The following is a 16,096-nucleotide window of genomic DNA, read 5'->3' on the forward strand; positions in this document are numbered from 1 at the left end:
ATCAAAGTCAAGTAAATTTAGCGGGTGCTGATAGTGTGAACATTTCAAGCATGGGTGTCGTGACTAAGTATTTTGAATTTCGGTACGGTTAATGTTTTACTGTGACAAATGAAAAAAACTGGACAAGCGACAACACAAAAATGTAACTAAAAATAACTGCATCCAGAAAATTTGATTTTTAGTGCGGCCTTTTGTCTCTTACACAGGTCATTTTAAACAACTAGCTCCACTCTGCTCCCCCCGCCCCCTCAGTCAAATTATCCTACAACCGCCACTGCTTGGCAGTCCCACTTCTTGTAATGTGGTTATAATATCCACTAAGAGATTATTGAAGGATTTCTGATCGTGTCTGTCTGTGTACAGGACAAATCTAAATGGAGATGGAATTTTGTGAATGAAATTTAAGTAAATCTGATCCAACATGATTTCTCTCGCTGTTTTCCTCCTGCTATTGCAATAAAGTACTCTATTACATCACAAAGCGCTACATAAATCGCTTTCTGCGTTGATTGGTTGGCGAAAGTATGTGCGCTCAAACTGAAATAAATAATACTGAACGACGGCAAACTCCTGTCACGTGATTCGGGACACCCGGAAGTACAATTTCCCCCTGGCCCAGTTGGCGTTGTTTGTTTCCGGAGCAGAACAACGGCTGACGTTTAAAGCTTAAATAGCGTTATTTGTGTTTGTTTTCATCGTATTGAACCACGGCGTTCGAACGACAAACGTTTAATACAACTGTAAATATACCGGTAGGATTGTGGCGGATGTCAGGACAACGTGTGTTTTAGCTCATGGACAAAGAGAAAAGCGTCGACATTGTAAGTAAACGTCTCACGGTGGTGACTGAGTGACACGCTGCGTCTTTATTAACCTGTGGGGTTGTTGTACTTGTTGACGCACGACCAGTGCTCGTGGATGGAGATGCAGCAGTTCGTTGGTGACGTCATCACAGCTGGAAACAGCAGCGGCTCTCTGAAGGAGCAGGCGGAGGTGCTGAGTGCAGCCTGGGGATTGGCTGGAGCTGAGGGTCTGGGGTTCAAAGGTCACACACTGGAACCTCTTCAGCAACCCCGAGCAGCCCAGGAGAAGGCAGGAGGAGGACACAGGAGAGGAGGAGGTGAGAGTACCACATATACAGGCACACTAACAGAAGGAGGAAGCTTCCACATGTGCATGAATCAAAACACACCCATCACACCTCAGTCACCATTATCATCAAATCGCCAAACCCAGCGAATATGTTCAGGAAAAACTGTTCCATTCCTCCAATAGAATTCTAGAATCTTGTAGAATAAATGCAGAGGAGCATTAAAGCTGTTTTGTGGTCCAGCACCTCTCACTCATCACTCATCTTCAACCGCTTATCCGGGACCAGTGTAACAGTTTATCTTCCCCCCTGGATATCTTACCCCCGGGGGTAAGATATCCTAGGATATACAGGTCCAGTCAAACTTCCCTTTCCCAGTATGTCCACAAATTATACTGTATTTGTTGTCTTTCTGATGCCTGATTCTGTTTTTTTCTCTCTCTGAGGTGCAGCTCCATCCAGAGATGGGAGTGGTGTCGACTTCTGCAACCCTCCTGTCCTGTGCACCAGCAAAATTTCCTGTATATTTGTTTTGCAAATTGTTTTGTCAATTGTGTTGGTAACACGGCCCAAGCAGAGGGTCACTCCTTTGAGTCTGGTCTGCTTGAGGTTTCTTCCTGAAATCAGCAGAGGGAGTTTTTCCTTACTGCTGTCACCTGTGTGCTTGCTCTGGGGGAACTCACTGAGCAGCTAGCTCCACGTGATGATGAGCTGGGCTACTGATATGTACACCTGCATTAGTTTAGTTTTCTGTTCCCTTTCTGTTTCATAAGACACAATTTGCATTGATGCACTGGTGCTGGAGCTTATCTCTGGTGTCTGTAGAATGAAGTGCATCAGAGTCTATTACTCCCCATGGAAGGGTTGTCAGTCTGATGCAGGTTCCTTCCTCAACTAAGTTTGGTACCTATTTTTACAGCCAGGTGGAGTAAGACAATGCAGATTAAGTATATTTTCCAAGGACACAGACAGCCAGGCTGAGCGCATTGACAGGCCAACTCCTTATCCACTACCCATGCTACAGTCCAAGTCCACCTGGTTGTCAATTGGAATTGTTTTTGGTTGGGGAAGTCTGGGCAATCCCACGGTGGTGAGGAAGATCGTCTCTTGATCTATTGCCAATCTAGTCATGACTGCGCGTAGGTTTGTTGATTGTGGGAATGTCATTGCGCAATGTCCCACTGTATTTCACCATAGCAGATAATCCCCCACTTGAGCCAATAACCTGGTGTCATGACATGGACAAGGGGTTGGATTTTGACACCCTGGTTGGGGAAGTAACCTGTGATGGACTGGTGTCCCCTCCAGGAAGAGTTCTACTGGTGAGAGAGATTAACTCTGTGAGCCCCATGAGTTTAAGAGGCAGTAGACATAAATAGCTACTACTACTACTAATACTACTACTACTACTACTAATAATAAAATGAATGCGCCAATAAAATAAATCAAATGAAAAACTGAGCCTGATTCTTTCGTGAATGATGATAATTTCTTCATCTGGAGTGGGCTTGGGATCTTATTCTTCCTCCTCGGGTTGTTGCACATCAGCGATTCAGTGCGGACAATTCTGGATTATTCAAAGTTTCTAGATGTGACCTTCCTCTTTAGATCCTTCCCGCCAGTTCAGATTGGGGCGGAATTTATACACGCACCCGCTCCTTGCGCCCGAGGCACGTGCCTACCTTTTGTGCTTGTGGCGGGCACAAATTTATAAAAAGGATCAAATCAAAATGGATTTTTATACAGTAGTCTAAATTTTTGGGGTACACAAATCAAGCTGAAACACGATTTGCGTGAATGCGAATTAACAGGGTTTACCTGTATTCAGTGATTTGGACATTTTCATGTAAACATTTTCTGACTTTTCTAAAGAAAACTGGCTGTAAATATGCTGGTTTTGGAGTGTAAAGGGTGTCTTATAATTAACCATTAAAATGGTCAGCGCAGTCTTGTTTTAACCCTTGGGTGATATTGTGGGATTTGACTTCCGGGGACACAAACACATCATCACTTCACAAGATGGTGTACTGTTTTTGTCTGCAATCACCGAAACAGTCGTGAAAAGTGCAGCGTTTTTTTTTGTTTTTTTTTGGTTCCCAGTGGAGAAGGGAAGACGAGACACATGGGAGAGGTCGTGTCGGTAAGTTTTAGCAAAGATTTAATGTGAATAATGATAATGGGGCTGTCCTCGGAAGTACAATTTTTGTGCCATATGCTCTTTCATTTAACCTCTTGATCGCCCAGCCTTAAATGAGACCTTGGTGCCCAGTTGTTTGTTTGATGTATTATTTAATTTATATTACATCACAGATTTACCTTCACTCTGTGTTAAAGGGCATAATTTTAGAAATTTTAAGAGAAATGCCTGGTTTTTCTTTTTTGTTATTTTATGATGTAACACAAAATATTTAAATTTGTTAAAGCTCAAAGATCCTCTTGTGTTTTTATTGCTACTGTAGGTTCACTCTGTCTTCTTAGACAAAATTATTTTTTTCAAAATTATTAACTGAAGTTTGTTTTCCGTGTAGACGAGCATCATGGCTGCACCTGCCCTGGCTGTCCTTACTCCAGCTCGCCCCCTTTATTCGAGACGTTAAAACCCAGACAAGCTTCATCCTCAACACTGTGTTCTGACACTGGGGGGTTTAGCCGCACAACTCCAGTGAACCTAAGCGTGTGCTTGGCAGACACCACGGAGGTGAACAGTAACGCCGCGTCCCACTTAGAGACCAGGCCATCCAGTAGGCTGCACAGGGAGGATGCTGAGAGGGGGACTCGGAACGCTGGACTAGCTTCACACCAGAACTCTGAAATGCCAACATCTAGAGCTTCATCTGGTTTGTTGTCCCACCTCTCCCTGTTTCCCTGCTTGTGTTGCCACCGTGGCCTACAAACCTGTGCGCAGATCCTGAGCCAGCAAGAGCGCACGGACTCACCATTTTCTCACACGCACGCTCACCACCATTTTCACCACCACCACTGTCCCCTTGCCTCTTGTTTGCCCTGCCCTCAGCTTGGTCACTCTGCTCCACTCTCGGGTTCGTTCCCCTGCTTTTCGTGCCAGTGTTCCTTACCTCCCTGCACTCAGATCGGTGGCCGCCAGCACAGACAAACCCGGCAACAAGAGGAGCGGGACAGAACTGCCCCAAACCCGATGCCTCTGCACCCTTGTATGCACTGCCCTGCCACCTTTAACCGTCCTTCCCAGTTGCTGCAACATCAGCGCTCTGAGCATGCCCACAAACAGCCTGGTTTCCTCTGCACAGAGTGCGGCAGGGCCTTCAACTCGCACAGCAACCTGCGCATCCATCTCAACGTGCACACTGGTGCCCGGCCATACATCTGCTGTGACTGCGGGAAGAGTTTTAGTCAGTCGGGGGCTCTGAAGATTCACAAACGGATTCACACAGGTGAAAGGCCGTATTCCTGTGGTTTCTGTGGCAGGGGGTTTCCTCATCTAGCAGGCATACGAGCCCATCAGAGGATCCACACCGGAGAAAAACCCTACTGCTGTAGCCAGTGTGGGAAATGTTTCACCCAGTCAGGAGCTTTGAAGGTCCATTCCCGTATTCACACAGGAGAAAGGCCTTTTATCTGTAGCATCTGTGAGAAAGGCTTCTCCAATCGCTCTGGGATACGCTTCCATTACCGGACAGTCCATGGGCTGGTCCCTGAAGCCACAGGTGAAGCTGCAGCTGGGAGTCCTCCAGGACGTCCTAGGACCTTTCCTTCTACCAACCCTAGACCAAATACACATAACATCCCAGAAAGCAACTCTCATAGCACCCTGAACACAAGAGATGCTTCTGCGGTGATGGCACCTCATCTGGGTTCTGACCTGCTTGGGAGAAACAGTGGTGACTCCCAGTCTGAGGGCTCAAAGACAGACAGCAACAGAGAGACGTTGATGTATGTGTGTGAAGACTGTGGCCTTCGGTTTAAAGACGCCCCATCCAGGAACCAGCACCAGACTCTGGTGCACTACTCCTCTGAGCAGATGGAGGACGAGTCGGAGGAGGAAGAACAGGGGAAAGAATTAATGCCGGCTGAGTTGGCTCAGGACAGCAGCAAAGGTTGATCTAAGAGGACCATTGGACAGGTGTGCACCATGATGACTGAACCATCCCCTATACCAGCGTAAGTTGTATTTTAAAAACCTTGTGGTTTTGTTGTGATTTGGCGCTATATAAATAAAATTGATTGAATTGATTGATTAAGTACGAGGTCTGCGAGAAAAGAAACTGACCGTTTTATTTTTTTTAAAAACTATATGGATTTGAATCACGTGTGATTACATCAGCCAAGCTTGAACCCTCGTGGGCATGCAAGAGTTTTTTCACGCCTGTCGGTGATGTCATTCGCCTGTGAGCACGCCTTGTGGAAGGAGTGGTCCAGCACCCTCATCGGAATTCCTTTGTCTGAGAAGTTGCTGAGAGACTGGCGCTGTGCGTCATCAAAATTTTTTCAAAAACTGTGAGGCACATCCGAGTGGACACCATTCGAGAAATTCAGCTGGTTTTCGGTGAAAATTTTAACGGCTGATGAGAGATTTTGGAGTGTTACTATCGCTTTAAGGACTTCCCACGGAGTGGGACGTCGCGCAGCGCTCCGAGGCGATGTCGTCATCCTGTTTCAAGCAGAAAACCTCTGTTGACCCAGGACGTCGTGAGAGAACAGAGAAGTTTCAGAAGAGGTCAGAATCAGCAGTTTATCCGGACATTCCACCATTACAGGAGGTTTTTTTTCATGGAAAAAGAAGCCGAGGGACGCGCCACCGTGCCGCTCTTGACGTGGCACAAAACCACCTCGGTGTTGGTCTCTCAGGACGGCTTTCAGACGGATTTTGGTTGCTTTTCTGTCGTGTGAATATCCGAGAAATTGAGCTTGAGCTGGACAAGCCCCAACATGTCCTGTGAGGCTTCATCACGGCGTTTCTTTGCGCCGAGCGGCTGCAAAACGACGCGCCAAACTCCTCCGCACGTCTGTCTTAATGTGCCGGAAAAAGTGCTGATGTCCACGTCTTTTCACAATTCCTGTGCTAGTCAGAGGACATACCGGATCAAGACAGCGTCCAGTTTAGAAATGAACGGCACATTACACTGTTACAGGAGTTTTTGTCATGGAAAGAGGAACAAAGGTGGAGGAATTCTGCGCGTCGCGGCGGAGCTGCATGGTGAAAAGAAACGCCGTGATGAAGCCTCACAGGACATGTTCTGGCATGTCCAGCTCATGCACAATCACAATGGGATATTCACACGACTGGAAAGCAACCGGAATCCGTCTGAAATCCACCTTTAAGCCGTCCTGTGAGACCAACACCGAGGTGGTTTTGTACCGCGTAATGATCGGCTCTGTGGCGCGTCCCTCGGCTTCTTTTTCCATGAAAAAAACTCCTGTAACGGTGGAATGTGCCGGAAAAAGTGCTGATGTCCACATCTTCTGCCTTTTCGTGAAAGTCAGACAAGGTCCCGGATCAACAAAGCTTTCACGTTGGAAATGATCTGGTTGTTTGTGCGGGGTGTCAGCCTGTTCATCGGCGCTGGGAGCGCACTCAGCAGTTGTGGGCCGTCCTTAAAGGGGCAGTAACACCCCGTAATCTGTTTAATCCCCATAAAATCGTCCGTGAAAGCCATATTAATTTTTCGAACGGTGTCCACCTGGAGGTCTCTTACACTTTCTGGAAAAAAATTGATGCAGCAAAGATCCAAATCGTTCGGACATTTATTCACAATAAAAAAATAGACAAGAGGGGTAGACCACACCTCACTCAAAGCCTGCTCACAGGCGAATGAAGCAACCGACAGGCATGAAAAAACTCACGCATCCGCACGAGGGTTCAAGCTTGGCTGACGCAATCACACATGATTCAAATCCATATGGTTTTTGAAAAAAATAAGGCCGGATACTTTTTTAACAGACCTCGTATATATGTGTGTATATATATATATATATATATATATATATATATATACACAGTGCCTTCCAAAAGTATTGGGCCCCTTGGTATTTCACACATTTTAATTTGTTTATGCCATTTCAAATACAAAAGTAAATCAGGGTTCTCAGTATAAACATTTGTAAAATTATCTTCGTTAAACTCAAAGGAAATCTGTACGACTTGACATAAATGAATTAAAAATATAAAAACTAAGATGATGAGTTAATTGTGAGAGTCATGATTGGGTATAAAAGGAGCATCCCCACAAGGCTCAGCAGTTCACAATCAAAGATGGGGTGAAGATCACCACTTTGTGAACAACTGTGTGAAAAATAGTCCAACAGTTTAAGAACAATTTTTCTCAACATTCAGTTGCAAGGAATTTAGGGATTCCATCATCTACAGTCCATAATATAATCAGAAGATTCAGAGAATCTGTAGAATTTTCTACACGTAAGCGGCAAGGCTGAAAACCAACATTGAATGCCCATGATGGTCGATCCCTCAGGGGGCACTGCATTAAAACCGACATCATTGTGTAGAGGACCTTACGGCGTGGGCTCACGAACACACCGGAAAAACCATTGTCAGTTAACAGTTCGTCGCTACATCTAAAGTGCAATTTAAAACTCTACCATGCAAAGCGAAAGCCATACATCAACAACATCCATTTGAAATGGGCAGACGCAAAGTGGAAAAGTGTGCTGTGGTCTGATACGTCCACATTTCACATTGTTTTTGGAAATCATGGACGTCGTGTCCTCCGGACAAAAGAGAAGAAAGACCATCCAGATTGTTGCCAGCATCTGAGATGGTATGGGGGTGTGTTAGTGCCCATGGCATGGGCAACTTATACATCTGTGATGGCATCATCAATGCTGAAAGGTACATCCAGGTTTTGGAGCAACACATGCTGCCATACAAGCAACGTCTTTTTCAGGGACATCCCTGCTTATTTCAGCAAGACAATGCCAAGCCACATTCTGCACGTGTTACAACAGCGTGGCTTTGTAGTAAAAGAGTACAGGTACTAGACTGGCCTGCCTGCAGTCCAGACCTGTCGCCCATTGAAAATGTGTGGCGCATTATGAACCGCAAAATATGACAATGGAGACCCCGGACTGTTGAACATCCGAAGTCGTACATCAAGCAAGAATGGGAAAAATTTCCACCTACAAAGTTTCAACAATTAGTGTCTTCAGTTCCCAAACGCTTATTGAGTGTTGTTAGAAGGAAAGGTGATTGTAACACAGTGGTAAACATACCACTGTCCCAGCTTTTTTGAAACATGTTGTTGCAGGCATCCACTTCAAAATGAGCAAATATTTGCACAAAAACAATTAAATGTATCAGTTTGAACATTAAATATCTTGTCTTTGTGGTGTACAATTTGCCAAAATATACATCTGAGATGCAAATCAAGATGTTTTTGAGAACAGTCTACTCCATACAGATTTACCACAAATTGCCATAATATTTGTATTTCTTCATAATTGATGTAAATAAAGTCCAAGACACATTCAGTGACTTGGAAATGGCCATGTATCCATCCCCCTTGTCTGAAGGAAACTGTTAATAAAACTGATTATTTACAGATAGTATACCAAAGTGTTTACTTATACAACCTATCATCTTGCCTTTTATATTTTTAATTCATTTATTTCAAGTTGCAGAGATTTGCTTTGAGTTTAAGGAAGATAAATTTAGAATTTTTTACATTAAGAAGCTTGATTTACTTTTTGTATTTGAAGTGGCATAAAATTAAAATGTGTGAAATACCAAGGGTCCTAATACTTTTGGAGGGCACAGTATACAGTTGTATGCAAAAGTTTGGGCACCCCTGATAATTTTCATGATTTTCCTTTATAAATCATTGGTTGTGTGGATCAGAAATTTCAGTTAAATATATCATATAGCAGACAAACTCACTGATATTTGAGAAGTGAAATGAAGTTTCTCGTATTTACAGAATGTCTGCAATAATTATTTAAACAAAATTGGACAGTTGCATAAATTTGGTCACCCTTGTCATTTTATTGATTTCAATAGATTTAGCACTAATTATTGGAACACAAAATTGGTTTGGTAAGCTCATTGACCCTTAACGTCCTTACGCAGGTGAATCCAATCATGAGAAAGGGTATTTAAGGTGGCCTTTTGCAAATGTTTTCCCTTTTTGCATCTCTTCTAATGAGTGGCAACATGGGAGCCTCTAAACAACTCTCAAATTACCTGAAAACAAAGATTGTTCAACGTCATGGTTTAGGGGAAGGATCCAAAAAGCTATCTCAGAGATTTCAGCTGTCAGTTTCCACTGTGAGGAACATAGTGAGGAAATGGAAGACCACAGGTACAGTACTAGTTAAGGCCCGAAGTGGCAAGTCAAGAAAAATCTCAGATAAACTGAAGCACATTTGGACAAGCTAAATTCATTTTAGAGTAAGATGCTGTAGACTGATGAAAATAAATTTGAGTTATTTGGACATAACAAGGGGTGGTATCCATGGCAGAAAAACACTTGCTACCTACAGTAAAATTTGGAGGTGGTTCCATCATGCTGTGGGGCTGTGTGGCCAGTGCAGGTACTGGGAATCTTGTTAAAGTTGAGGGTCACATGGATTCCTGTCAATAGCAGCAGATTCTTGAGAACAATATTCAAGAATCAGTGACAATGATGTGCTCTTTGCCGATTTTAAAAATCAGAAGGAGATTGTGTCTGCTATTCAGGATGTGCAGCTCTCAAGAACGTCTGTTACACAATGATGCGAGTTAATGGCGGAGGATATTGAACGGCAACTGAGGAATGATATTGAGGCATGCGAGTGTTTTTCTCTGCAATTCGATGAATCTACTGATGCTGTGGACGTGGCTCAGCTATGTGTTTTTATTAGAATGATTTTTGACAACATGAATGTAAAAGAAGAGCTGCTGACAATTTTGCCTTTGAAAGGGCACACGAGAGGCGCAGATATTTTTCAGGTTTTTATGGAATTTGTTAAGAGCCAGCTGCCCCTCTACAAACTCATTTCCATAACCACCGATGGGGCTCCAGCAATGGTTGGACATACTGCTGGGTTCATCGGATTGTGCAAACAGTGTGAATCTTTCCCAGGCTTCCTGAATTACCATTGCATAATTCACCAGCAAGGGTTGTGTGGGAAGATTTTAAATATGGAAGATGTTATGGATGTGGCCAACAAAATTGCTTGTTGGGTGATTCTTAGACTACGGGCACTTATTATGTCCTTTGATTATATTGTATGAAAAACAGAAAAAAGGGGAAATTTCACACTTTTATAGTTATCTTTACAATGAAAATGCGTTAAGAAATTTGTTCTAGTAGTCTATGATGACTTTTTCACCTTTTTTCAGCATCATTATATGCAAATATTGCCGTTTTGTGCTTGTCCCACACCCAGGCGTTTGATCTTCAATGATAAAATGGTAAAGAAACATTTTTTTGTAATGTTTTAAAATATCTCTGAATAAAATATCAGTAAAATAATCAAAACATAATTGGGGTATTCAATGTCATACAACTGTTGTGATTTTTTTTAAACAAAATGTAGTTGTCCCACACTATTGCCGTAATTTCCACCACAACACTGTAATGTCCCTAAACAGTTTGTATGAAAGATTGTTTGGGTAGTTTCTATGGAGATAAACAGTGACATCAGAGCACATGTATATAGCACCAAATCACAACAAACGGTTGCCCCAAGGCGCTTTATATTGTAAGGCAATGGTGTGGTGGAAATTACATTTACAAGGCCAATAGTGCCCGTAGTTAAAGAATCACCCTGTTCTGTTCGAGCCAGGAGTCTGCAGAGGCGATTATTTCGTGCACAGCTGGAGGAGACGGGTGCAGAACACACAGATCTGCTGCTGCACACAGATGTTTGATGACTCAGCCAACGGAAATTTCTGGAACGGTTTTCTCAGTTGTTGCCTGAAATTAAAGAATTTCTGAAATAGTCAACTCATGCTGAATATGCACAGCTAAAAGACAGTCAGTGGCTCTTGGATTTAAGCCCCATTTACACACAGACAGTAAGAGCTCCCGGAAGCGTCCCGGAAGAGTTTTTGGCCGTCTTAAGGATCACACGCCGTTGTTAACGCCGGCACAAGGGGGCGCAGTTTAGTTCCAGCTTTACCGGGAATCGCTCCCGGAATTATTCGACATGTTGAATAATTCCGGGAGTGCTCCCGGAGACCTCCCGTGACGACGAACAACGGCGTATGATACTTTTTAATCGCCGTTTCATCCTGCCACTTCCTGTAGTGCCGCAGTTCTCATCGCGCCGCGATGACCAATCAGGGACTGAATATGTAGTGACGTGGAGATGTCTGGAGTTTGACTGAAGATGTGAACATGTCCTGTATCTGTACCTGTGAGCAGGACTTATGTCTCTTTTGTCCTTTATTTTACAATCATGACAGAGTTTTTGGAATGAGCAGCAGCACCACAGCAGCGTGGAGCGGAGGTTCTTTTAAATTTTATTTTACGTGCGTGCGCGCGCGACTCGTCCTGGAGATTATTTTACTTATTAGCTACACAGCTGTATAATAAAGCAACTGGTGACTGGCTTCTAAACACAATTATGACAGAGTTTTGGGGGGATAGAGCGAGCTGCAGCCCTGCAGCAAACAGCAGCGGGGAGCTGACTTTCTTTTTTTTCTTTTTTTTTTTTACGTGCGCGCGAGTGAATCATCTGTAGAGAATATTTTATTAATGAACTACACAGATGTATAATAAAACAAATGGTGACTGGTTTCTAAACACAATTATGACATAGTTTTTGGGGGGAAGAGCCAGCTGCAGCAAGCAGCGGAGTTATAAATTTTTTTTGTTTGTTTTTTGTTTACATGTGCGCGCGTGAACGGGACAGTTGATCCTCAAACTGGGTCCTGCAGAGGCGGAAGCGCTGAAAGCGGCCGTCACCCAGACACAGCTCCTGGAGCAAATAATGATACTCTCTGTATTGGGAGCTTTCCACAGCAACTCGCTCCGTGTGATCAAGGTCCGTCATAACTTGACTGACAACCAGAGCCGACGAGCTGTGCCCCTTTCCACCGCGAAAACAGCTGGAACTACCGCGAACTTCGGTCTACGTACTACTCGCAGACAAAACCGTCTGTGTGTAAACCAGCCTTTAGCCGTTCTTACTGATCTGACCAACAAGCTCAATAACTTGAATCTAGAACTGCAGGGTAAAGACAAATGCATCATCAACATGATCAGCTCCATGAACACATTTAAAAGCAAGTTACACTTGCTATCGAGCAGTTTGTAACAGTGTGATTACGGAACTTTCCACACATGGATGCAGCACTTAAGCGTCAAAGCAAAGACTGTGCGGAGCTTGAAAGTGCATGTTATGATGAGTGCACGTTATGCTTATGTAAGTGCAGAGCATCTTGTCAGAATTTGACAGGCGTTTTACTGATTTTTCCATTGAGCCTGTTCTCACTTTTCTGTTTTCCATTTGGGGAAAATATTGATATGGACTGTATAACATCCAAAATAGAATCACTCTTCAACCTGGATAGCTGTGCTATTGAGAATGAGATCCTCACACTGAAAAATGACATTGAGATGAAATCCAGAGCAACACCTGGCTTAAACATCCAATTTTGGAATCTAATGCAGAAAGAGAAATACCCCAACCTCAGACAAACTGCACAGAATTTGACTGCACTTTTTGGATTAACTTATCTGTGTGAATCTGCCTTTTCACACAATCATCAAGTCAAAATGCAGATCCACCATGACAGATGACCGCCTCCCGGCCTGCTTACGGCTGGCAGTCACCTCCTACTGTCCCTATTACGAGAGACTAGCTGCCTCCTCTCAGTGCCAGAAATCCCACTAAGGTAGGGAACAACTTTTCCAACTTGAATTAAGGATTGTATTATTCGAGTTGTTTGTTGTGTTGTTACAGGCCAGTCCTAGGCCTACTTTTGCTTATTGTTTGCACTACGCACATTTATTGCAATAATGTATTATTACTGTCAAAACTTCATATTTTTGCCATAAAATTGTGTTATTGTATTGGTGTATAATAAATTACTGCTATGCTATGGCATTCAATGTGACTTGGTAGATCTCGATACACTGTCGACTTTAAAAGTAGATCTCGGTTCTAAAAGGTTGGGCACCCCTGGTTTTGAGGCTGTTATTTCTGCAAAAGGAGGATCTACTAAATATTAATGTTTTTTCTTTTGGGGTGCCCAGATTTATGTACCTGCCTAATATTGTTTAAAGAATTACTGCATACTTTCTATAAATGCTATAAACTTCATTTCATTTCTCAAATGTCACTGTTTGTCTGCTATATGATATATTTAATTGAAATTGCTGATCTAAAGAACCAATGACTTATAAAGGAAAATCATGGAAATCATCAGGGATGTCCAGACTTTTGCATACAACTTGATATAAGGCGACTTCAAGTAGCAATGTGCAGTCTGAAGTTAGAGTATTTAAATCACTTTGCATGTATTGAAAGTCCATACATTCACTGGGTCAAAGTGGTGCATGCAGCACAACCCCTTGGTTGCAGCAAGTGGTAAACTTGATAAAGAGGAAGGTGAGAAATGATGTAAAGATGATGTAGTTTCCTCCTCCATGACAACTGTACGGGAGCAGGGGGTTTTCTAAACTCCTTCGTTTAAGGTGTTTTAAACCATAAAGTTCTGTAAATGTGGGGGTGTGGTTGCTTTGAGTAACAGTGGCCGAGTCGAATAGCGACTCCTCTCCCAGTCCGACTATAGCTGAGTGTCCGCGCGATGCAGCTTCTTGCTGTTGTGTTGGAGTATTTTATTACAAACACCTACAATAATGTAGCTTGTTCTGTGGTGAAACATCCTAACGGATCACCCAAGACCTCTCTGCTGCAGTATTCGCGCTGAGTGAAATTCTTGTCTGATTTGATGTTGCACACTAATGGCGTTAGCACTTCTAGCAGCTGCCATAGCTTAATTTGTTACATCCACTTAATGTATGATAACTGAGAAAATAAGCAGCTCATAACATGCACACCAGAACCACAGTGTAGTCCCCAAAACTATCATTTAATATACAACTGAACCAAGGTTAGGTGGTTTGGAGGGGCGTGTTCAGGCATCTTCCGTTATGCACAGAAACACCCACGCTCCACCCCTTTATACGAGGTCTTTTAGATAATAAACCGACACTTTTATTTTTTTTTTTTAACTATATGGATTTGAATGATGTGCGATTACACCAATCATGCTTGAACCCTCGTGCGCATGCGTGAGTTTTTTCACGCGTCGGTGACGTCATTTCCAAGTGGGCAGGCCTTGAGTGAGATGTGGTCCCGCCCTCTCGGCTGAATTCCTTTGTTTCACACGCTGCTCGAGACGGCGCGCGTTGCTTTATCAAAATTTTTTCTGGACCTGTGAGGAATATCCGAGTGGACACTATTCGAGAAATTAAGCTGGTTTTCGGTGAAAACTTTAACGGCTGATGAGAGATTATGAGGTGTTTCTGTCGCTGTAAGGACTTCCCACGGAGCGGGACGTCGGCCTGTTTCGATCTGAAAACATCCTAATTTAAGGCTTAATTCACCCAGGATGTCGTGAAAGAACAGAGAAGATTCAGAAGAGGCCGGCATGAGGACTTTATGCGAACATTCCACTGTTTAAGGACATTTTTTAATGAAAGACGTGGGCGCAAATTCGCTGAGTCGTTTCCGTGACGACTCGGCAAATCTGTGTGCGCCGCGACAGGAAAAACACCTCCGTGTTGAAAACCATTTGTAAAATTCAGGCGGCTTTTGATGGCTTTCAACAAGTGAGTAACTGAGAAATTGTTTAACAGCTTGGGCATGTTCCAACTTGCCCGTTAAGGTTTCCAACGGAGGTGTTTTTCCTGTCGCGACCCCCCGCGGTCGGGTCCGGCCCGACATGCGACTGCCCGCACGTTCTTTCATTACAAAATGTCCGTTAACAATGGAATATCCGAATAAACTCCTCATGCCGACTTCTTCTGAAAGTTCTCTGTTCTCTGACGACGTCCTGGGTCAACAGAGCCTGAAATGTGGAAGTTTTCAACTTGAAACGGCGAGACGCTGCCGCCTCGAAGCGCAGATCACCGTCAGGCACCGTGGGCCGTCCTTAAAGCGATACTACCAGACCAAAATCTCTCATCAGCAGTTAAAATTTTTACTGAAAACCAGCTGAATTTATCGAATGGTGTCCACTCAGTTGTGCCTTACAGTTTTGAAAAAATTTTGATCAAACAAAGCAACAGTCTCTGAGCCATTCCTAAACAATGAAAAAATCGACAAGAGGGTGGACCACTCCTCACTCAAAGACTGCCCACAGGCGAATGACGTAACCGACAGGCGTGAAAAAACTCTCGCATGCCCACGAGGGTTCAAGCATGTCTGATGTAATCACACGTGATTCAAATCCATATGGTTTTTGAAAAACATAATAAGGTGGGATACTTTTCTAATAGACCTCGTACACTGATGAGTTTGTACCATTGTTGTGAGTGCGGCGATGCCCAGACACAGGTTTCATATAGTCTGTTCTGGGTGCGTTTTTATTATTATTATTCTTTTTCCATTGGTTGATAAGAAGTATACAGCTTTTATCAGAATAGTGCATTTTCAGGTGATTTCTGCTTGAGCTGCAGGAATTCACGACCCCAACAAGCAGATTTGGATTCAGCGTGACAAAATCTGTATGAGTAAGTAATAAGTTTTTAATTCTCATAAGTGTGCTTCGAAACCCGTTTAATGAGCAAAATATTCGGGCCATTTGTTTCCTCGCCTAGACAGTGAACTTGTTTCACCACCTGCAAATTAACCACAGTAATTTGAAAGTCTCAGCTGCCCAAGAAAAGCATTTGTCAGCTAAGTTGTCTGCAAAATATACTCAGACTTTTTGATCTAAGTAATATTTGCACTTAATTGTTTTTCTATGTGTGACTAGGAAGCAACATTAATGCCTAAAGACTGACAGATTTTGAAGAATATCATTTAATTACTGTTACGGTCGACATTCATTTTCTATACCTGCTTACTACAGTGAAGGGT

At 43.3% G+C, this 16,096-nt stretch overlaps 1 protein-coding gene across 2 annotated transcripts; it reads left to right on the forward strand.

Moving 5' to 3' along the window:
* The first annotated feature begins 632 nt into the window (after positions 1–632).
* On the forward strand, positions 633–5,265 carry si:ch211-79k12.2 (uncharacterized protein LOC568844 homolog). 2 transcript variants are annotated; one of them, XM_034175129.1, is made up of 3 exons: positions 633–821; positions 910–1,123; positions 3,613–5,265. In XM_034175129.1, exons 1-3 carry the CDS (start codon positions 795–797, stop codon positions 5,166–5,168), a joined length of 1,797 nt encoding a protein of 598 aa, XP_034031020.1. In that variant the 5' UTR covers positions 633–794; the 3' UTR covers positions 5,169–5,265. The 2 variants fall into 2 exon arrangements, with proteins under 2 accessions (XP_034031020.1, XP_034031022.1); XM_034175131.1 differs by having other exon boundaries at positions 910–1,117.
* Positions 5,266–16,096: the final 10,831 nt, after the last annotated feature.

The sequence above is a fragment of the Thalassophryne amazonica genome, chromosome 7 (genome assembly GCF_902500255.1).
Source record: "Thalassophryne amazonica chromosome 7, fThaAma1.1, whole genome shotgun sequence".
Classification (NCBI taxonomy): domain Eukaryota; kingdom Metazoa; phylum Chordata; class Actinopteri; order Batrachoidiformes; family Batrachoididae; genus Thalassophryne; species Thalassophryne amazonica.